Source organism: Myzus persicae, unplaced genomic scaffold (genome assembly GCF_001856785.1).
Source record: "Myzus persicae strain clone G006 unplaced genomic scaffold, MPER_G0061.0, whole genome shotgun sequence".
In the NCBI taxonomy this organism is placed as follows: Eukaryota; Metazoa; Arthropoda; class Insecta; order Hemiptera; family Aphididae; genus Myzus; species Myzus persicae.
In genome coordinates this window covers 255,757-280,190 of record NW_019100581.1, presented here as the reverse complement: position 1 = coordinate 280,190, position 24,434 = coordinate 255,757, and the positions used below count along the sequence as shown (strand labels likewise).

At 30.5% G+C, this 24,434-nt stretch overlaps 2 protein-coding genes across 4 annotated transcripts in view; both read left to right on the top strand.

Moving 5' to 3' along the window:
- The window catches only part of LOC111034213 (protein-tyrosine sulfotransferase), a 110,385-nt gene extending 100,898 nt beyond the window's left edge, over positions 1 to 9,487 (top strand). For 2 of the 3 annotated variants that reach the window (XM_022315323.1, XM_022315338.1), the window contains exons 3-6: positions 2,584 to 2,714; positions 3,687 to 3,990; positions 6,430 to 6,683; positions 8,943 to 9,487. In XM_022315323.1, coding sequence (XP_022171015.1) covers positions 2,584 to 2,714; positions 3,687 to 3,990; positions 6,430 to 6,683; positions 8,943 to 9,201 — 948 coding nt within the window. In that variant the 3' untranslated portion in view covers positions 9,202 to 9,487. The remainder of the gene's footprint in view (positions 1 to 2,583; positions 2,715 to 3,686; positions 3,991 to 6,429; positions 6,684 to 8,942) is intronic. The other variant, XM_022315330.1, reaches the window with a different exon arrangement.
- Positions 9,488 to 22,746: 13,259 nt separating this feature from the next.
- The window catches only part of LOC111034788 (adenylate cyclase type 2), a 73,879-nt gene continuing 72,191 nt past the window's right edge, over positions 22,747 to 24,434 (top strand). Inside the window, exon 1 of the mRNA XM_022316155.1 lies at positions 22,747 to 23,120. The gene's annotated coding sequence lies outside the window, so the exon portion shown is untranslated. The remainder of the gene's footprint in view (positions 23,121 to 24,434) is intronic.

The window sequence follows — 24,434 nt, the reverse complement described above, 5'->3', positions numbered from 1 at the left end:
TGTAATAAATGTAATAAATATATGTATTTATAAACCCTATACTACCTGCAAATAAATTTGTTAAATTGCATATACCTATCTAATTAAATAGAAAAAAAATCTTGTACGAAAGTCATAGTATAATATGTATTTTTTTTATTTTATGATAATTTCATGTAAATCGAATTGAACTATAAACAATCGGATTCGTCGATAACTGTCAAACTACATCACGACATATTTTACGATGTCTATATATTATAATACGTACCTATATATGTGCACCTATAGACGTTCTCTTTGTGTTTCTTGAACATAAAAAAATACCTTATACGCGTATCATAGATTCAGCTACAGATTGCGTTAAAAAAATATTTTTAAATTATATTATTTTTCTTTATACGGACGCGTATTTGTATCACCTTACTCACTGGGAATGCATAACTGAACAGGACGATACAAATATACAATAATCATTTCTGTGGTAATAACGGGCCTGCTTTATGGAAACATTAAGCATGGCGTGCTGCATTTTTTTGGGAGAATGATTTAGAGTCGCACTAAAAGGATGCGCATGTCCGGTTAACATTTGAAGCCGAGACCGATTAATCACTTAATTCGTTTTGCCTATATATCATGATGAATCACTTTGAAACATTCTTCTTTATAAATATTGTAAAGCTTACGGAATTTATGAGTCGTGTACTCGTGTAATATTTCGTAAGACGTTTTCGGATTTCCGTTTTTTTCCCCTCTTACAACAGTATATTATGCTCAGTATTATAATTTATTATAATTTATAATTACACGACTGTTACAGGTTTAAACATCGCGTGTGTACACCCGACACACGAGAATTCGAATTCCTTGTGTTCAAGTTATCAATTAAGGTTTGACATTATTTTAGAATCTGAATGAAGTGACTAACGAGGAAAGTGTGGTGGTTTTTTAATGGTGTGTTTTTTTCATGTATAATTTTATATTTAATATAATTTATTGCCAACTTTTTTTCGAGCAGAAAATTTCCAAGCCTCTTTTAGTGATAGGAAATCGATTGTATATTTTATTGTTCAGACTTTCAAGAGATTATCTACTTTTAATTTTACAATTTGTTTCTCTAAACGCGAACAAACTATACCGACAACTATTGAAAAAAATAGAAATGAAGAAATGTCACACTGACCGTAATTTTGAAAAATAAGAGTTAACATAGTTTTAAATGTGAGCTCTGTTTTAAATGAGTTCTGAATCTTTTCCAATACTATGATTTATAATTGTTTTTAAGTTTTATATGACAATATTTCACATTTCCTGTTACGTTTTATTGAGCATACAGTGCAGAGAGACAAGACGGATGCTCAATTGAATGCTCGGTTTCTATACATATTCAGCATTTTTGGAAAAAGTTTATTTCAATGGACATAGAGCGTTTTGTTTGGTGTAACACTGGATTATGATGTTGTGTTTGACCGCCAACCACAATACGTAGCTATTTCATTGTCGACTGTTTAAAAATGACAATGTCTAAAACCATCGTGTCCCCGAAAAATATTTTCAATTGGCCCCATTACCAATTTTTCGTGATAAATATTTTATAGGAATAACATAGTTTCAACGTTCTACTACCGCGTACCTACCTATTCGTATGTATTTATTATATACACGTAATACTGTTCACTTCCGCACATTGAATTTTTGTATCGGAAATGAACACGAATTCGTGTAATGAAACAATTATTAACTATATTATATATACGTCCGAGTATACAATATTGTTTGAACAACAAAAAATTATATTTTCGTCTGCTCCCTCGTGTACCAGTATAATAGGTCGTTGTGTTATTGTTCTATTATCGCCGGTTATTTTTCTCTCAGACTCATTCCTCTATAAAATAACAAAAGTTTATTAAAATTCCAAACAGCCGGGACCGCTTTCATGCTCTTCCGTCGAGATTCTTTTTTCTTAAATGCTTACATTGTTTACGTAACAGAACAACAAACACAGCGCCGTCATTTTTAGTATCGGACAACACTAAAAAAAACTTGTAGAAATCTTTAGATGACCTACACAAAATATATAATATTACAATTTATAACCATGTCGCATTATATGGTATATAATAATAACTATAAATGTAATGCACTGGTGCAATAAACGGGAAACATCCCCCGATCCGCGAACAACGCCCCTTAGGTCGTTATTAACTATTCATATTGCCAGTTCTAAATTGTATTTAGTAATAATAATGGCATTAATGTCTCGGCATTTACGTTGAGAAAAAATAAATAAATATCTGGTCGCAGAATAAGGTCGTGGTGGAAAATAATTTTGTAAAAATATTGTAATTATTGTTAAATAATTTTTTGTGTTTCTTTAAAATACCATTAGAGCGCTCTCATGGGCGCCCATTGAGGGGGGGAAGACAGGGCACTTGCCCCCCCCCCCCCTGGAAAAAAATATTATGAACTTGTAGCTCAATTAATATTACCACAATATTACCTTATTACCGAAATTTTTTATTTTGACCTCCCCTAAAATGTTATCTATGGGGAGGGGGGGCGCCTATGACTATCAGCGCTTATTGTATTGTTATTTTCTTTCAGAAATTCGTTACCGACGAAAACATGAAGATCTACACTTATGATCGAAACATGCCACTAATATTCATCGGCGGCGTGCCCAGATCCGGAACTACGCTCATGAGAGCCATGTTGGACGCCCATCCGGACGTCCGGTAAATATAACAGTTGAAATATACATGAAAAACAAAAACAATTATTGTACAAAGTTGCCAATTTGCAGTTAATAGTTATGAATTCCGTAATACAATGCACATTGGTTTTGTACTGAAAAATTTGGTTGATTATACAATATTCATATTATAAATATATAATAACAATGTTGTATACCTATATGACAATAGATGACCTACCATAATAATAATAATAATTATTATTATTATTATTTTTATTATTATGTATTTATTTCATCAAACAAAAAGGCATTACAATGTAACATTCTTTAACAAAATTGCCATCTTACAGACAAATCACGAAATTAGATAAATGTTGATCAAATTAGCTATATAATATTATATTTATTTTATAGATATAAAACCACAATATATTCAAATATTATGTTATTTTATTTTATTATAAAATACAATAAACTTGGTATACACACAGAATTCCAACTTTACACGAATGATTAGTTTACCTACGTATTTTGCCAGCCAGTCGTATCTAGTTGCTGTAGAAATCAAGAGATTATCGACTTTTGTATTTTCAATGTACTATAACTTAAGTTATTTCTAATTTCTAATATTTAAACACAATCTCTAACTCGCTGGTGCATAAACGTTCGGTTACAATATTATAGTGAACGGATATCGGTGTTTGTCCTTATACATTTTAATATGATATACCTTCAGTAAACATAGAAAGGTATTTCCGGCTTAATGCACTTATTGTTCGGTCGAGTTTCTGTCGAAAAACTTAGGCGTAAAAACATTTTCATTGGATTTACGGAATACCGTCCAATTGGACGAAAATATCGTAGGTGTGTTACGATCTGCGTGATTAGTAATTTTTAATTGGTTTATTAATCAGTATATTACCCGATATCAGTATTTATGTGCCTATTACCTAATGAAAGCGTATAATTGCAATATTACGATGCACTTTTTGACTCGGACCGTGCGCTGCAGGTGTGGCCAGGAGACCCGGGTGGTGCCAAGAATCCTACAGATGCGCAATCACTGGTACAAGTCGTCCAAAGAGTCGCTTCGGCTGAAGGAAGCCGGGGTTTCTGAAGAAGTCATCAACTCCGCTGTAGCTTCATTCATCCTCGAAGTCATCGCGCGACACGGGGTGCCGGCACCCCGGCTGTGCAACAAGGACCCGCTGGCGCTGAAGTCCATGGACTATCTGAAGGTGTTGTTTCCCAACGCCAAGTACATATTCATGGTTCGCGACGGCCGAGCAACCGTCCATTCGATCATATCGCGTAAAGTGAGTTTACGTTTTGAAAAAAAAATGTTATCGATTAATTTTTACCCCTAAACATTTTTCAGTTCCCACGTACGAATTAATTGTGCATAGATAGTAAATATTTTACGGTTTTTATTGTTTACGTGTATTATAGCTTTAAACGTTAAAATACATTGTAAATGTGTTAAAACTTAAAATTTGTTTTTAAAAAACATTGGTCAGTGCTTTGTCAAATGGACGCGTATTTGATATATTTATATGTTTTTGTTTTTATTATATTTTACATTTCCATTTATCTGTCCGCCGTAATAGATGAATTATCCACAGTCAATTACGACAGTACATTTATTTTTACCATTTGTTCATTAAATATTTATCTTTATAAATGTTCTTGCGAAGTTAGCGATATGGATGCTGTTCATATTTTATAACAGCGAATGCTGAAGCTTTAGGTCATGATATCCGTAATCTAATAACAAATCGTGTATCAATAAACCGTATAATATTATAGTGTATTATGTAAATTGTCATAACGTCGTATTATCATATATTAGGTATTTATATATAGACATTATACATAACTACACGAGACCATTGAGTTTTATCGATTTAAAATGTTAATCGATGAACGCATATCGCCATTATAGCGATTTGATCTCCAGTGCTGAGTCTCGAAAATGTTTTCGTTCTTTGTGGTATACCACAAAAGTATTACCTATAACTTAAACGGTTACCGAGTTAAATAAAAATCTACGTGTGCTTTTCTATTTATTCGACGACGCATGTTTGTCTTCACTTGTTAAGCTATACACTTTTTCGGAATTGCGATCTTGTTTTTGTGTTTAACTTAAACAATATAGGTACATAAAAATGCTAATAAATTCCGAGTCGATACTGTATACATACCATGGGCACCCGCACGAGTGCTCTCAGTGGTGCCCAATATTTATTGTATGAAATTCAAACAAAATAAACGAAATAAATGTGATGTGTACTTATTGAATTATATACCTCTGTGCGAGTATCGCATTACCCTATGTCTTTATCTAATGGACATTTTAAGTAGGTTAGAGACGTTTTATTAGGTGCGAGACATTTTCTTATAGTTTAAATAGTTTTCCGTCGCACAGATAATGAATATGATTGGAACAAATCGTCGTCGCTCGACGAACGTTATAAATAAATATAGTGATTAATATGACGTGTTGAGCAAAAAAACTAATTTCGTTCACACCTCCTTTTTTTTTAGTGAAAATATTTACTCAGAGTCCGAGCTGCAGTACATCATATAACACACGAAAACTAACTCGGATGTGAATGAATGCTACGATATTTTAGATATCGTAATAATTTCAGAACTTGTTAAACTTTAATAATTAAACTTTGTGAATAAATCAAATAATTTAAAAGTTTATTTACGAGACTGCCTTATACAATATTTAATACGTTTACGATGCGTTAATTTTATTCAGCTCAAAAACGCTTTCATAATTCATATTAGTTTATTTTCGTTTCGACCTAAAAAGTATTTTCTCGTCGGTCGTTTTGCGGCCCGCGGGGTGTGTTAGGCTATATTTCGTATATTTCTTTAATATATACAATTTGAATATTGCATTAAATATTGTGTAATCAATTATGTGTACCTATTACATTGTACAGTGTGTTATGGTTTAATTTGTCGTTATTTTGGTGGTGGTGTGCCTTAACGAATATTATTATACGCCGCTGTGAGCAGGGTCGCTGGGACTTCAAAACTTCGGACAGTCGAATCAGTTCCTGCGTCATATCTGACACTTCATATTAATATATTTTCTAGTTATAAAACGAGGTGATTAATATTTTGATCGCCGAACGATTTCATTCGATCCGACGGACGAACGTATACAGTTCGATTTGCATACAAACGCCGTTAGTTTGTCGAAAACATTATGAACGTCGTATAAATTATAATCAGCTCTTGCGAGACTATATAGGTAGGTACTAAAATAATTGTACTCTGCAATGTCGAACACGTGTCAGTGCGTTATAGTTCCTTTGCAGAATAAATAATCTAAACGATCCGAATTAACCGTATGCAAGTCATACCTACTGCTTATCTTTAAATAAATTCCATTCGGTTTATGTTTTTCCGCAAGTCTAGTAAACGACAACATTTGGGTTTTTCGCAATAGTTTTTGAAGCCTGTTTATTTCTCGTAGATTACTACGGTATGGTACGCGTATGTGAAATACTAAAAAAAAACCTCTCAAAACCACTGCAGTGTCGTTGTTGCAATAACTATTTCACGTGTCACGATGTTATACAAGAGTATATATAATATAATTATGCGCTTATTATGTGTACCGTAAAAAGTTACGTTAATTGTTGTATAATTAAGTTTTATTCTCCCAAAATCTTTATTCCTTTATGATATTGATATCGAGGAATTATTAACACAACTCTTTTTCGCGTTTTATACAGGTGACAATCACCGGTTTCGACTTGAACAGCTACAGACAGTGTCTGGAAAAATGGGACGACGCCATCGGTGTCATGTACAAAAACTGCAACAAAGTCGGGTCCGGGTACTGCCTGATGGTGTACTACGAGCAATTGGTGCTGAGGCCTCGGGCCACGTTGACCGAGATTCTCAACTTCCTGGATATCCCGTGGAACGAGACGGTGCTCCACCACAACGAAATGATCAACAAGCCCGGAGGGATCGCCCTTTCGATGTAAGTCCACATCCCGACCGTGTACCGATGTTTGAATTTATTATATTTTTTTTTCGTGGTAACGTTTTTAGGATTTTTCCTAACCTCATTTTAATTTCAATACATGTATATATATATTAGAATATTTAACCAATCATGTATTGACATTTAACTATATGTTTGAATAAGTGAAGTAAATCATCAATATTTAGAAGGGTTTCAATCTTTCCCTGCATAATCTACCAGGATTTAAAAGTATGTACGAAATTCACCTGCTAGGTAGAAATTTATAAGAGTTAACTTAATATTTGGTTTTTTTTTATACGTTCGTATCTTGAATATTTCTGTAGTTCATAATTCGTGATTTTTATATAATGTAATAATGTAATTTGATTTTCAATTTTATCAACCATCTGTCATTCATCAGTTTATTAGCATAGACCGCCTCATTTTATGCTCTATATTATATGATTTTTCAACCAACTTCATACCTGCTTGTACATCGTTTTTTGGCCACTCGTCTCAATTTTTTTGTAGGACACTTACTAATTAACAAAATTATGTGCTTTAAGTATTATTGTAAAGAGAAAAGAACGCTTAACATTTTTTCCCCTTGATTAGATTTTCTACACTATTTATACATTTAAAGTAAATAGAGTACAATTAAATTCTTTTCGCCCAGCTTATTAATTGTATTTGTTCTGTATCCAAGATAACTTATGTAATAAGTAATAATATGTATTTAGAAAAATATTGTCCGCATCAGAATAATATGAAATCAGAAAAAAAAAGGAAGTTGCTGTAATATTATTGATACACCGAAGCCCAAATGATATTTTCAACTCTTAATTTAGAAACCCCTATGCGAAAGATATCCCACAATATCCATAACGATAATGGGCTGTAATAACCCTTACAGAAAAAAATCTCGTCTCAACAACATTTCCTAAAATGGTGATTCATTGATTTTCCCTGGGATAAAAAAAAAACGAGCTTAAAAGTTTTCGATGGAATTGTATCTTTGCCACAGACGTAAGACATCATATATTAGAATAGGCAAATACGGTAAGAGATATTTCCTATTTTTTTCCCCCGTTATTTAGATGTATCACATCTTTCGACCGACACATCAGCAGTTACGTACCACATGTCCCGAAACACTTGTGTAGGCGATTTATTCATCAGCGTGTGCATCGCCGATAAAGGTCATATAGTTTAGGGATATAATATGAAAGTCGTAATTTAAAAATAAATGCCATGTTTCATTATTCAGGCAATTAAATAAAGAAAAAAATTCGATTTCGATGATTCTGAAGATACCTAAATGATTATAATTCTGCAAATATTTACTTCGAAAATGTATTGTATTGTTCAAAAAAAAACAATTCACCTCTAAAGTATACAATATTATATTAGATTATTCAATGTTTATATTGCCACACGTGTAATAAAGTAGTATCTCACAAGTTATAAAATCGACTTAAACAATGTAACCACCTTGCACTGGTTTTCTTGTAACTTAAAAAAAAATATCTCTTGATTTCACTTGAATTCGTCGAACACCACTGCCGCACTAAGTGACCACCGTTGAACGCCAACGATATAATAATACGATAATTATTGTATTAGTTAAGATAGTTTTCCAGCATAAAATATCGAATAAGGCCCACGAAGCTTATGCCCGACCTTGCAGCTCCTTATTTGTCTATGACAGCGGTGGACTCTAGGGTCAGCGTTCGCCAATAATGGACTTCACAGCACCTACCCGTATTTTTTTCACCGTCTAATTATAATATTAACAGGGTTGTACCCTCTTATACTCTATTACTTTCGCCCTTTTTTTCCGCCTACAGTGCGCTCTGCCCTAACATGCTTCTTTCACTAATTGTGACCGTCCCTTATGGATATATGTGTTTAATTAAATGATTGTACGATGATATAAATAATAGTCTATCGCTAAATTATTACTAACTTACAATTATGATATAAATACTCACACATTGTGAAATCAACATCACATTCATGGCCGAGTTCTGAATCTAAAACTATAGTTCGAATACTATACCTATTGATAAGTGATATTCATTTCCAAGTGACAGTCACTCTCAGAAGCCGCCCTTAATAGCCACCCTTAAAATACTCCCTTCACTGTAAACGCGTGCCTGATTGGTATCGCTTACGAGTGAAACCAATCAAAGTTTCCCTGCTCGCTATACAAACTGTTTATAAATAATAGCCTGCAATGTACGTGACGTTTATAACTCTTGTATTTCCCCGCAGGGTGGAACGTTCGTCGGACCAAGTGGTCAGGCCGGTGTACCAAGAAGCATTGACCAAATGGGTCGGTCAGATACCCGACGACGTGGTCAACGACATGGCGAACATCGCACCCATGCTGAGCACGCTTGGGTACGACCCGGCAGCCAATCCACCCACATACGGCATCCCGGAAAACGAAGCTGTGCCAGAGCATCAGTACGAATCGAGTGCCAGTGGAGACACCACGAAGCACACGACCACGCGGAGGAGGAGGCGGTAGTCGAAAAACTTATATTATATACATGTTTTTTTTTTCAATTATTTCACACTTCTTATTATTGTAATCGTTTTAAGTTTAAATTGTGTGTGTACAATGTACAGGTATCTACTATAATATTATGATGTAATGTACATGAACAAAATAATATTAAAAATATTTTATGAATCGCAGAACGGTTTGACAAACGTGTGTACATAGTTTATATTAAATAAATAAATATATATATATATATATGTATATCATGATCATAATATTAATTGTACGTTTGTATGTATATGTTCTATGATTATAATTAATATTACGATGATGTTGGGTATTATAAATATGTACCTAGTTAATAGTGTCTGTACGTTATTATTATTATTATACTACTGTTCACGTTTTTTTTTAAACAATTTTTATTTATATATATATTTAAATATTAAATTTTATTATTAACTTTCCTTTTTGTACTTAGACGTTGACACCGATTACGAGTGAGAGAGTTCTTGTCTATATTTATAGGATCTGTTTTTTTTTTTTACATTATTGTTATAAGGCGACAATCTCATTAATGTTTTCGACTTAAAAATGATAGATTTTTTTTCTTCAAATATAGTAAGACTTGTATAATTTATAACGTGTTATTTCCTATAAAATGCAGGGCATTATTTTTGTGTTCATTATATTCGTATACACACCATTGTATTAAAATATAATCTCTATCTGAAAACATATTCTTCGATTAAATGTGTACTTTGGAACATTTCCCAATTTAAAATTGATAACGATATCCAATACCATACTACAACAATTTTGACTTATTCATTACAGGTATAAACTTTAAACGATACACTAGGTAAACGTCATAATACCACTGATACAATGACTAAACTGATCGTTGCTACGTACGAACAGCGAATATATTTCAAAATTGAGCAAATTAATTAATTAATCAACCCAGCTAAGTTATATTACAATAAAAACATTTATAAGTACACTTACTTTAAGTCAATAGGTTTTCGTGCTTGTCTTTACCTAATAGACAGTGCCATGATTCCAAAATGCATTAGTGATTCATCATTAACGAAACTATCAAATTGTATTAAAATTTAAGTAATTGGTTTCATTTACTATGAATTGATGAACGTTAATAATATTTCATAGAAACTCGTGACGTAAAAACTGAACATATTTTCTAAAATTATTCAAAAGCCTCATGTTAAGAGGACGTGATACCTGCATGTGTTGTCTCCGTCTTACAAGTGCGTAACATAGCAAATTTTACGCTCAGCAGAACACGTGTAGCTCCGTTAGTTTAAAAATTAGTGCGAATTGACCTCTAATAAAATCTAAAGGTAAGATTATTATCTAGTCAACCTCATAGGTTTTTTATTATATTTTTATTTTAACGCGAGTTATGAGTATTTTAAAATTGTAAATTTTTTATACATCTTAAAATACTTATAACTCGCGTTAAAATAAAAATATAATAAAAATCCTATGAGGTTGCCTAGATAATAATCTTACCTTTAGATTTTATGAGAGGTCAATTCACCTTAATTTTTTTATTAACGGAGCTACACGTGTTCTGCTGAGTGTACAATTTACTATGTTATGCTCTTGTAAGACGGAGACTACCCATGCGGGTATCACGTCCTCTTAATGCCTAGTATATCGCTTACGCTTAACCTATACAGGGTAGTTATTGGTGAGCTCATTATTCTTAGATGAATTTAGTTTTCGAGAAACACAAAAACCTACTATAAAACAGCATGGAATCTGTTTTAAAAGAATCACTTTTTATGTAGTTCCACGCCAACGAGCACCGTTATTCCAATATCCCTGGTGCTTATTGCTGCAGGCGCTGCACATGTACAGATTGTATAATTTTTTAAATAAAAAATACAACTTTTAATATAGTCATTTTTTTTGGTTTATTTAAATGTGATGAAAATAACGCTTCGACGGTTTCATTGTTTTTTGTACAGTGACTTTACTCAAATCAATTTATTACATTCTGCACACGTTTATCCATCTGTTATGCATTTTGTGACATTCAATCAAATCGAATACGAAAATTGCCAATCACCGTCAAAATGTGTTTCGGGACTAATTGATTCAATTCATAGAGCGAGATTAACGGTTAATTACTACTTAAAATATTTAAAGAAGGTACTGAAAGTTTCATTTGCGTTCAATTGGTTACTAGCTAATATTATTATAGCGTTTTGCTTTAAAAATTTCGAAACTGATATTTCCAAGAGATCTATAATATTATTAGTGAATGCCAGGCAATTGAAACTTTGAATATTGAATAATTATTATACTAAATATCAGTGCAAATTAAATGTTACTGAAAATCTATTTATTTGGACAAAGCCTATTAAAAAACAACCAATTTACAAACTTTTATCAGAAAATATTTAACGGTGTACATCGATCACAGCAAATTTTTAGATGATTTTATAATATTCATGGAGATTATTGTAATCCAAAGATTTTGATTGTTTTTTATAGCTTAATTGTATTTTAGTTAATAAAAAAAATACTCTTTTAAGGATGATAGAATAAACATATTTAAATTTATGGCAGGTATTCGTATTCTAATATATAGGTATAGCATGCAAAAAATGAAAAACATTTTAACTGCTGAATCGTTTTGAACAATCATGTTTATTAGATTATAATATTATACTGTCTACTCAAACTAATGTGTTAATAAATTATAAATAACAATAATATTTAATTAGCAACGACAGTCATAATTATAAAGTTAAAAGAAATTTAAATCATTTTTTAAAACTACTGGGAAAATAAACATGAATTTGTTTCGATTTATTGGGCAAACAAACGTTACTAGGTGTATATCAATGCATTTAACAAAATAAATAAATTGAACCTCATCACGTTTATATTATATAAAATCATTAGCTACGGACTCCAAACATCCATGTTACCCTTGGGCATTAATCGTGTGTAAATAAAACATTTAATTCGTTTTTTTATTTTTTTAATAACCTCAAAGAAAAATTTTAAAGTTATCTTATGTATGTTTTTACACTTATTCTTAATGTTTCGTTTTGTACCATAAATTAATGTCAATTTTAAATTATTGTTGAGATAGTTAGCCAATGTTCTTACCTGATATTTTGGTTTTACTGATTTACTGTTGTAATTATTTAAGGCGTTAGGATGAGCGTTGAGTATTGATTGATACCTGTTGGTAAAACACAGAATTAATCGAAATCTTCTGCAAGTGATAAGGAAATACTTTTTAATAGGGTTCCAGCTTTAAATATCCCATCAGCCATTATTAATTCAGCTCGATGAATGTATTCCGTATAATAGCTACAATGAGTCATTTCGTGTTACATTTTTTTTAAATGATACGCTTTAGTATTATCTTCCCTGTAATTACTGTTTTCAGTCGTGAAGTCTTGCAAACATGTAATTCGTATGTCCTACTTTTTTCAATCAAGCATTTTGTTCTCGTCGTGTGTTTGTATGAATTAATGGTCAGAATTATTTCACGATAGGTCAGTTGCTATTATGGTTGTATAATACTTTGATTAGTTCCCTCATATCCGTTTTATGTAAATGTGTATATTATACTATATTGATTTTTAATGATGAATTGTATCAAAATATAATAAAAAATAAATAAACATAATCATTTTGTTGATGAGCTTTTATAAATGGTATTTTATTTAAATGTCCTCAACAAAAATAAACTATTGTTAAAAATATATTTTGTAACCGTACTAACATATAATACACAATCGATGTTCTTATATTTTTTTAGTAATGCTTATAAAAATGTTTAGATGGGTAAAAAGTAAAATGTTTTGGTACTTTTCTTGATAACAGAGAAAACTAAAAAAAAACACTAAGCTGTAATATTATATAAGTGCGCAGACATATTCTTTACAAAATTTACTTGTATGTACCTAATTAAAAAAAAATTACTTACCTCTTGGCATACTTTAGAAAATATTTTAAAGCTATTTATAAACATTTAAAATCTTTGATTTTATTTTAGTTTTCTTCGTATACATATTGATAATAATTTGTATGCTCTGTTCAAAACCTTAATTACTGTTTATGATATTAATATGAATGTTTGGTGTTAGAATTTCGAGCAAGTTACCCAATATACAATTCTCACTCAGTTCCTCTAAAAAAAAGAGTTCTCTTTAAAAAGTTTTTGCTATCTTATTGTAATTCAAAAAGGAATTATTTTAAAAACCAGAAACATTCCATGATAACTTAAATTATTACCTACCTTCTAAACACTATTATGTTTTCAAAATTCTAAAATTAATTTTTTTTTATGATCTATTAAAAAGGTTCACATATTAATACACCAAGAGTTATTATATCTTGTTCTTATAATAACTTAAAAGTATCGAAAATATTATTTTTCAATTTTCTTTTATTAAAGTTAGACTTTTCTAAGTACAAATTATTAAAAAATGTTCAATTTATTTTTTAGGTAAAAATCCATTAAATTTTAAATTTTAAATTTTAATAGCTGCTAAGGCCAGAAAATTAGTTAGTTTTTCGAAAGGTTTCTTTAATACATTAAAAATTTAAAAATAAGAGTACAAATTATTTTTATAAGTATGTATTTTAAATTCAAATTTAGACGTAATCGGATATTTAAACAATGAATAACAAATAACATTTTTTTTTGGCAACTCGCAAAATATTAATAATTATGGCTGGGATTCGGAACATTTTGCAATCATGAATATTATTATTACTTTCTAAATACAGAAAAACTATGAAGGAAATTATCATAATATAGTTAATATTATTGACTGGGTAGTTTTTCTTTTGATGATTAGTTAAATGTGTATTATTTCTACTATAGATATTTTTTCCATTGATAATTTATCCCTTTTTATTTTTACCAGAAATCTTATAATATGTAGTAGTTTTTAATGTAATATAGGCACAATGCAAGCTAGTAAATACCTACACTTTTTATTTGTGCACAATATTGTCATAAATGTAGTTTGTGCAATAAATTAAAAGAAATAGTAATTGATAATTAATATATCAAATACGTTTTTATTTCTACAATACACAGTAAAACAAATTAAATATCAGAAAAAATGTTCTTCAAATATGCACATCTATAAAGGCTAATTTAGGACGGTTATTAGGTCAACTAGAAAGGCAAAATATATAGCACATTTAAATATGACTTGGTTTATCCATAGAATATCATTATATACTAGAAATACGTTATTTTTCATCTAGCATTCTTCCCCCGCATCATTACCTGAAGTAATACTCAGGATACGGGATGCGTTTTCCACTAAGTATAATTACATCCAAGTTCTTAAAGTCTTATAAATAATAATAATACAAAAAACCTTTTCAAGAACTATCCAAATCCATTTCCTCGATTAACTATAGCTTAATCGTGGACTTATGTATCTCAAAACGATCATTTAAAGTTAATTCTTCTGCGTATTGATCTTTATTGTTCAAGGAAATTTAAAATCTGTGAAATAAAAAAAAGATTAAACAAAAATATGCAGCTTAAAAGAAGCTTAACTATACTTAAAATATTCATATCGTACCTACTTGAGTAACACATATTTTTTTGTGTAACACAGCAGAAGTAGATATTTACTAATTTTTTCCTATATTGTCCATATCTTGAGTACAGACATTTTTTTATTTATAAATCAAAATATACCTAAAATATGTACTTTTTACATTTAGGTATATAATATTTAAGTATATACACCACTTATAATATAATATTATATAAATGGTAATGTCATCAAACTTGAATTGTGAAAAAAGTTAAAATTTAATAATGATAGTAATAATACTTATCTGCTTAATTGCTTGAAAAAGTAAGTCTACCTACTCTAATCATTAATCCCTAATGTTTATTTTCGTATTTTTTGAATGTATACATTTTTTTTCATAGAATTTGTTCGTTAATTTTTCAATAGCCAATAATTATTTATTCCAAAAGTCTTACGATTTATGTGAAATGTTATTTATTTAATATTACAGGACGCCTGCAGATAATCACAAGGGTAGGTGATGTTTTGTTCACATAGTTATTGATTTCAAAGTTATTATGTATGTAGGGAAAACCGTTACAAAACTCAATAGGCGATAATTATTTACCAGCTATAGTAAGGTACGAATTTGTAACCATAGTTCATAAAAGTTAATAATTATTTAAATTTACATTGCACTAGGAGTAACATTTAACGATTAAACTATGTCGATTTCCAAAACACCTGAGTGAAATACTTATGGTCTTGACTAAAATATTATGAATCAAACTAGAATAATTCATACTTTTTGGGAACGATATTGAATATTGCAGTAAGATAATCTAATAATATTGTGTCTTGCAATGTCTGCTGACTGCTGTGGGTTATGCGGATACGGTATAATATTATAATATGCACTTAATTAATGAACCACACCAAGCACTATAGCCAGTGACCACCAATAACCACAAGTTGAAGGTTTATCAATGGCTGCACCTTACTGAGCCCAGAATATCCCATGCTGTTTCTAGTTTCTACCTTTGGCATGCTTATGAATAAACATTTTAACGTCTTAATGTCGTTTTGAAAATATCGATCGTCGCCATTTATAAATGAACTTTATCCGATTCACGAAAACCCCACCGAGTAAATGTGCTCCACGATCGAAATAAATCATGTTTCATACATTATTTTTATCTTGAAATATAATAATTTATACATTACATAGAACCATACGATCTGTAACATGGCCTCGCCAGTAACAATACACGTGACTAACTATCCTAACAATACATGTGATTAATTTGTCTACAAGACTATACATACTTACGAGTTGACATATAAAATATTTACAATTTGAAACATAATACTATTCATGAAATCCGATTTTGTCAACTTTTCGCCCCGTTTATATCCCGGCTAGACGATTGCTCGTTATTCATTACTTTTTCTTCATATTTTCATTACATATTTTTTATTTTTTTTTTTATTCAACATGAATTTTTTGGCCTGTGACTATTAAAACACGATTTTTCATGCTACGACGAATTTCGTTCAAAAACATTTATGTTTTGAACTTTAAATCTAATATACTTTATACGTTCAGTTAAACGTAATCTGTACATCGGTATATAAGTGTGTTTTTCGATTAATAAATAAAATTGATTTCGTGATTGGTACAGTGAAATAAAATGTGATATAGTGTGAAGATGTTAAAAACTGTATATGATAACATTTATTTTAAAATAATATGTTAGGCATAATTTGTTACATATTACACATTTATAAATTATATAAATCGAAGTTACCTATACGCATTTACATTATAATAATATTTACCTACACATAATCTAATGCAGTTATAATTAGAAAACCTTAAGATTCCTCGACAATAATAAGTCAATAACTATAATATAATAGTTATACCTTCCAGAACTAGAACAATGGCTCTGCAGTTTTAAATTTCTAATGCTCTGATTTAAACAAAATATTTAGAAATATTATTTTAAAATACGAATTATATGCATATTTTGGAATAATGTAGTTAACTTTTATGCGATGTAAATATTAGGTGTTCAAAATTATTATAAGTGATGGACGGTCAGACGATCAGCCAATATTAGATAAGTTAATTTTTCACAAATTTCGTAGCTTCTTAGTAAATAGAAAAACCGTGAAAACTCCGGTAAATATTTCTTAAGGTATAATAGTTCGAGTTTTTATAATCACTTAAGTGCGTCAGTTGACATTTTATTCAAAACGTACAACTTATTATACATTCAGAAATTCAATTTTACTTAGATGTAGATATCACATGTTCAAATTATTAAAATCTTGACAATTTCATAATTTCTAAGTAAAATTGAATTTCTGAATGTATAATAAGTTGTACCTACGTTTTGAATAAAATGTCAACTGACGCACTTAAGTGATTATAAAAACTCGAACTATTATACCTTAAGAAATATTTACAGGAGTTTTCACGGTTTTTCTGTTTACTAAGAAACTACGAAATTTGTGAAAAATTAACCTATCTAATATTGGTTGATCGTCTGTCCATCCATCACTTATAATAATTTTGAACATCTAATATCTACATTGCATAAAAGTTAACAACATTATTCCAAAATATGTATGTAATTCGTATTTTAAAATAATATTTCTAAATACTTTGTTTAAATTCGAGCATTAGAAATATGTCTTATCATATAATATTTGTGTTATTTTTACTCGTTGTATAGGTAGCATACCATACTAACAATTTTAAAACCGTTTTTCTTGCATGAATATTTATGTTTGAGGAGAAATGTAATGAACATTTTATTTGTTAAAAAGCAGTGTTGAATTTAAATATGTTGTATTTAACTTGCAATTAACTATGTCAGTTATCACTTATGAAAGAACTCGTTATGAATATAAAATAATATTTACTTTAATAAACTATTCTTTGGACCGGTAATGCTTAATATCGATAAACTTGCTCAATGTTTTTAAAACCAATAAAATAGCATGGTGTAATGTTCATAAATTAGTAAAATTACTATTGAGTAGGTAGCTACTAGCTTTTTGTAAAATATTTTAAACTAAAAATGCATACGTGTAAAATACGTTTTAATAGTTTTTATTAATATATGCACATTGATTTAATCTATTTTTAACGACTAACGAGATCGTTTGCCTTGAAGCTTGAATACCATAACCAATTTATTGTTGAGTTGTTTTTAACTCGTCTATTTTAGAATTAATTAATTAATATGATATTAGTTGAATCTTTTCGCTAAAAAATATTCTTCCTTAGATTTTTCAAAAGAAGATAAAAATAAAAGTAATAAAACTACTGATTTTACTTCTTCCGGGAAAAATTTGATTTGACTTAACAAAAGTTCATATTTGGTTTGTGAAATCTATATTAGAATAAGTACCTTATTAGTAGTCTGTATAGTGTTTTAGCCCTCTAAATTATTTTAACTACCTACTTCAGTAGTTGAGTGGTTGAAATGTGGTATATCTCTAGTCTATAATTTCCATATTTCATCCCCTATAATTGATAACATTAATATATTAATATATATATATATATATTTTCTAAATACATTTCAATAATTTAAACTTCAAATACAAAATACTAATAATTGTTGTATAATATATGTCTTATTATGTACAATATGCAGTCGTACAATCAAAAATTTATTGGTTTTTTCCTCACCAATAATAACGCAGTTAGGAAGAACACGAATTATAATTGTCATTAATACATAAAAATTTTTTTCAACAAACTATAGAGTCTGTTCAATAAAATAATATAGTAATGCCACTGTCCAAAACTCTGGAAATCGGAATACTTATTTACTCGGTTCGAATACATTTTTGTGTTAGTTGCAGCAGACGTCCCCAGATGGTTTATGATGAAATCGAATGTGTCTCGAAGAAGTGTGCCGATATTTCGGCTTATTTTTTTTTTCAACTTATAACTACCCTCTTTTGACTTAATGGATTTATGCTACTTATGTACTTGTTTAATAATATGTAGGTTTAGGTGAAGTATGGTCTTTTGAGATAGGCTTGTTTAATATAAAGATTTTAGAAATCCTCTACTGATAAATAGTGTTTCTTCATTCTTGTATTCTATATACTATATAGTATATAGTCATAATATGTACATTGTACATAATTTATCAACGTTATTTATATAGGATGTGATTGTGTGCTATTGGATCAGGGGTACGTGCGCCTGCTAGACGGATGTATACCTAATATTAGGTAAACAATATCTTGGGATAATGGAAAAAAAAATAAGTTAACTAAAATCAAAATAACACCAGTCTTGTAAAGAACACTTTTATATTGTGTACTCCAATAAATGAGTTTTTAAGTATTTGAGTTCTATGAGAATATTTTTTCATTTTTAGAACGGTTACGGAAATTAACGTCGGTTAGTCAAATTTCATTCAAAGAGAAAAACTATTGGTTATAACTTATAATGTGCCTGATTGTAATAAAAAAAAATGTTTTGTCACAAATGTTAACTATTTTTTGAGTTCAAAAACTTTTTTTAGTACCTAATGAATAAAAAAATACAAAAAAAATTATTCAAAATACGTAGTATTCGAATAATTTTTTCAAAAAGTTTTTAAAACAGAATTTGAATACTTTTATTTGTACACATATTGTATTCGGAAACTTAACAAGACAGGATAACACCGATGGGAGAAAGAAAAGTGAGTCACAAGAAGTAATAAATTGACAACTTTCGGAACTCAATAAGCTCACTCTATCCTCTACGGAGCCCATACACGTCCTATTGGCTAATATTAGACAACATTCAATAATAATATAATAATATTGTTATGCGGTGCACACGTGATAATAATATAATAACTGGATTGCAATATGATAGTAACTATTCGAACACTTATATTGCGCACTCCCAAATTATGTTTGTGGTGTACGTCAAATAAAACCAATGAGTCTTTCACAAACACATTTCGGTTTCAATTCAAACAACATTCGTCGTCCAGCAAAATAATATTATGCGATATAGACTAATAATAGACTATATACAAATATTTTATTATACAGGATAGTTCTTTTATAAAAACTGAATGCTTATTTTCTCGAAAAATATTAACGGTTTTGGAAATATTTTTTTTTTTATAGATAATTAGAAGTAAAAAACAAAATTACTGGACGAATAAATACATAGTTAATCAATTTTAAGTGTTAAAATTAATTTTAATGAGCTGAGTGGAGTGGCCCATGAACCACCCACAAAATATTGGTGCACTATAGTCAACTCATAAAAACTTTATACGCCTATTGAGTAATTAAATACTCATTCGGAATTCTTCAATTCAAATAATTGAAAAAATAATGATGCCTGCTTCGAAATTAAAACTATATGCTGCTATAGTGTGATTTAAAAAATTACTATATGTTGAAAAATATTTAATTTTTTTTTCAGTAAACCTTGTTTTATAATTATAACTTTCAAAATCTAAAAAAAAAATTGCATTTCCATAACGTACTTGTCTATACAACAATGTTTACCTCTGAAAACAATCACTCTGCATATTACAGGTAACTTATGAGATATTATAATATTATATCACGCGTAGGTACGTAAAAAAAACCTCATGTTTTTATTAGAAATTTAAAAAATTCGTGTATATTAGTATTATTATACTAGCCTGGAAAAAATTAAGCACACGCGCACACGCGCTCACTCGCACACAGATATAAACATTACGACTCTCGCGAGTTACATCACCCGTCGTCGTGGAGAATCATCATCTCCTCGGCCACGGCCAAGAACGGGTTGTCCTCGAGTTGCGCACTCGCACGATCTTGAGCAGGAACATTACAATTTATTTACAATGCAGCCATCATATGCGATACAATGCGCGCATACGTTTTTTTATTATTATTATTATTATTATTAAAGTATACCGTGTACAGAGTTTTTTTTTATCTATAGTTACATGTGTATCGCATTATTGTCTCCGTATCATCAATTGCGAATCGCCGTCCGGCACCGGAAAAAGTTGTACCCGCGCCCAGGCGGCATTATCAGCTGTAACGTAAACGCCATGGCGTTGTTACAGTATTATTTTTGAAAGAAAACAATACATTTGGTTTGATGTCTTAATAATATTTTTATTCGACAATGTCATCTGTCTGGGTGCAGTGCTCATCCCGTGATTCAGAGCCGGACCAGATCAGCTCCGCAGCTCCTGAGTTACACTCGGCCACATCTCAGAGCGTCAAATTGTCGAGACATTCTTATTGAAAAAAAAAATATATAAAATAAATGTCGACAGTGAGAAATGTATAAGACAAACACTCAATTCCCTTGAAATGTTTACTCCTGTTGCTATTTGCAGTAATTTTTAATGTGTTTTTTTATTCGGACGAATGAGTCCCTGCAGAAGTTATGGTCTTTACATAGTCGTAGGTAGTGTATTGTACGGTGCATACTCACTTGTCTAGTTTTTTATTTTTTGACGTATATCTTCTCAGTTTGTGACAGCGATACGAGGAATACAGCCGGATACCTTTTGGATTTTCAGCGATGAAAACAAAATGTTCTATAATTATTAAACAAGGAAAATTACAAATATTGACGATAGAATTTAGCAGAAATCAAAAAAATATTTTGAAAACTAATGACTTTATATTATACCGTTGATGGGTAAGTTTTTTTATACATAAGTAGGTAACAATAAGGTTTTTACCCACCAGCGTGAAAAAGGCTTATATCCTCAAATATTTTAAGAAATACACCACTGGTCGTCCTACTCGAAAGGCGTACGCTCACGTGGCATGATCGTCCGGCATTCGGCCTAGTCTTGACAAATAACTTATTAGTTTAATTTTCCGGAAGTTCTAGTTCCGGGGTTATGGTTTAAAATCATATTATGTAAATGGAAATATGCATTATTGTTATCCGTTTTAAAAATATATTAAAGTGATTTAATTCGTGTTGATTTTTATTAAAAATTAAATATTGTAAATTAAAATTAAATCGATTTTTTTATTAGATTATACAAAGTTCGCTTTAACATTTACGCGCATCAACTTATTTTTTATCCATACATAAGTTCCAATTATATTTGAATTTACTCGAGCTTAGTATTATAACTATTTTTAATTCTTTCCTGTAAATATTACAAAATTTCACATAAATTCTTGAGCAATAGGTACCTTTATGGTCTATAATCTATATTATTATGTAATATGCAATATAACATATCATTAATATACGTGGGTAGGTACCTAGTAATTATTGTCTGTATAATTGACTACATTTTATTAGTTATTTAAAATCATATCATATTATATTGTAGGTATAAATATAATGCAAAACAAAAAAACTAAATCGATAATTAATATTGTTTGTATAGTTCTGACTAATGACTATATAGAACCTTCTGAAAATGTCATCTTAATTGCATTTCGAACCTGACCGCCGCACAAATGCGAGAAGAAAAATCTAGTCGATAAATTTGGTCAATTCAGTCAGCAAGTCTGTTCACGCCACCTCCTCGTCCTCCCTTCCCACAACAAACAATTTCGAATTATTGCACCTGTATGGTAGCAACGCTATATAACAGGTGTTGGTCCCGTTGGTCGACTGTAAACTGTTGTCGTGTCCACCAGCGTTCTTGCGCGCGGGAGGGTTGTAGCCCTGTGATCAATGGTATTCGCCGATCACACGTGGTATACGATCGAACCTAACCACACGAATTCGGCGTGTTATATCAGACAATAATTCATCGCGAAGATGTGACACAATACTAGTTATATAGTATTGTCGTCGGTTGTTTTATACGACGTTAATATCGAGTAATAATTATTATATTTTATTGTGATTTGTGACCGACCGCCCACTATACTTATATATTATATTATAATATGAAATACAGACGACGCGATGCACCGATGCGTTTCCCGGCGGCGGCAGTGAGTCCGCGTTCCGTAGTTGTTCCGTCGACGGTACGTGTGCGGTGTCACGCGGTCTCGAGCCCAGTCGGCACTCGGCAGTCAGTCAGTCGTGCCGGTCCAGTCCGCCCGCGTGTACGTCGACCGTCCGACCGGCGAAAACGTGGTGGCGTGTGCGAAATCCGTTTTTTGTTTTTTTGTTTTTTGAGACGCGATGCCCGTAAATCATGTCGTCGAGTTCACGAAATTAACGATGATAATAATAATTACCGTCGTACAGCTGACGGCAGCGATTGCGCACAGGTAGTCGTCGGCATTGTTCGCTGTCGTATTTTTTGTACTCTCACTCGCAACGGGCGCGCTCGTTTTTATCGGAGGGCGCATCGAACCTCAAACCGGTGGACCATTTAAAACCGACTGACGACCGCACTATAACCGTAATATTGTTTACGAGAACAAAAAACAAACAAAGTAAAAACGCATGTTCAGCATTTCAATAATAATAATATTATAATACACGTTTCATAATATTATAATCATCATGAAGCCGTTGTACGATAAATAAATAACTGTTTTTGTCATCAATAAATCATTATATTATTACGATATTGGAATTCCTGCAACAGTTTTAGTTTCGGAAGTATATTAATATTGTGCACCTTAACTAAATCAGTCTTAGGGCGGCTGAAACACTAATTATGGTTTTTTTTTTTTTAATATCTCGACTAAACATGTTTAAAAATGTGCAAGGATTTTTTTGGAGGGATGTTTGCAAGTTAACATTTTATATTTGAATACCATTTTGAGGGAGGAGTAAGGTTACACTCTATCCGTTGTAATAATCAGTCTTCGTAACAATAGTATAAGGAAATGAAATAAAAGATGTAGAACCCTACGACAACATATTTTTTAGTAATCCAAAGCATGTTATATTAAATACGGACTGGCGGAGGGACCGGGGTAGTGTTACAAGTTGTATCACCAAAAACACCCCCCAGGCTACTCTACTGATACAAAGTAAAATTAATTTATGTATGTCAAAAACATAGACACGGACACTGTAATAAGTAGGTACCTACTTTGTTAAAATATACATTATTTTGATTTGAATTTAATGAAATGCGTGTATCATTTTGATGTTGGATATTTTTAGTAACTCTTTTGGGGTAACTTTTAAACATAATAATAGTACCTAATTGTAAATTAAATTTCTCTTTTTACTGTTATTTTTATTAATTGATAGATGATAGTTTTAAATATAACAATATTAATAATAGCAATAATATTCCTTTTCGTTAATTATCATGTGTCTATACGAATCTACATTCAATAAATTTACGTAATGTTATCCCGCTTACGTAAAAGGTGAATAATTCAAAAAGTTTAAGTGAAAAAAATGTATTCTGATAACATTGCCAGTTTATCATAGGTATACATCATAGGTATTAAATATAATGTAAAAAAGTATGCATCAAAGTTACCCAACAATAAAATATATTAAGTGAAACATTGATGAGTAATCCACATTTAATAGTTAAAATGTGTGTGATGAAATTATAAAAAATGCTTGTATTATTGAAGGATAGGTATCTTATCATTGAGCATAATTGATTATGTTGGCAAATGTTTATTACTTAATAGAATAGTTGAACAAAAAATAAATAAAACAAACAAACAAACAAACAAACAAAGATAAATTATCAGTTACCCTGTCTTACAATACCTACCTAAATAAGAAAATTATTAATTAATATCATGTAGTAGTCAAAGGACCAAAATATTCGC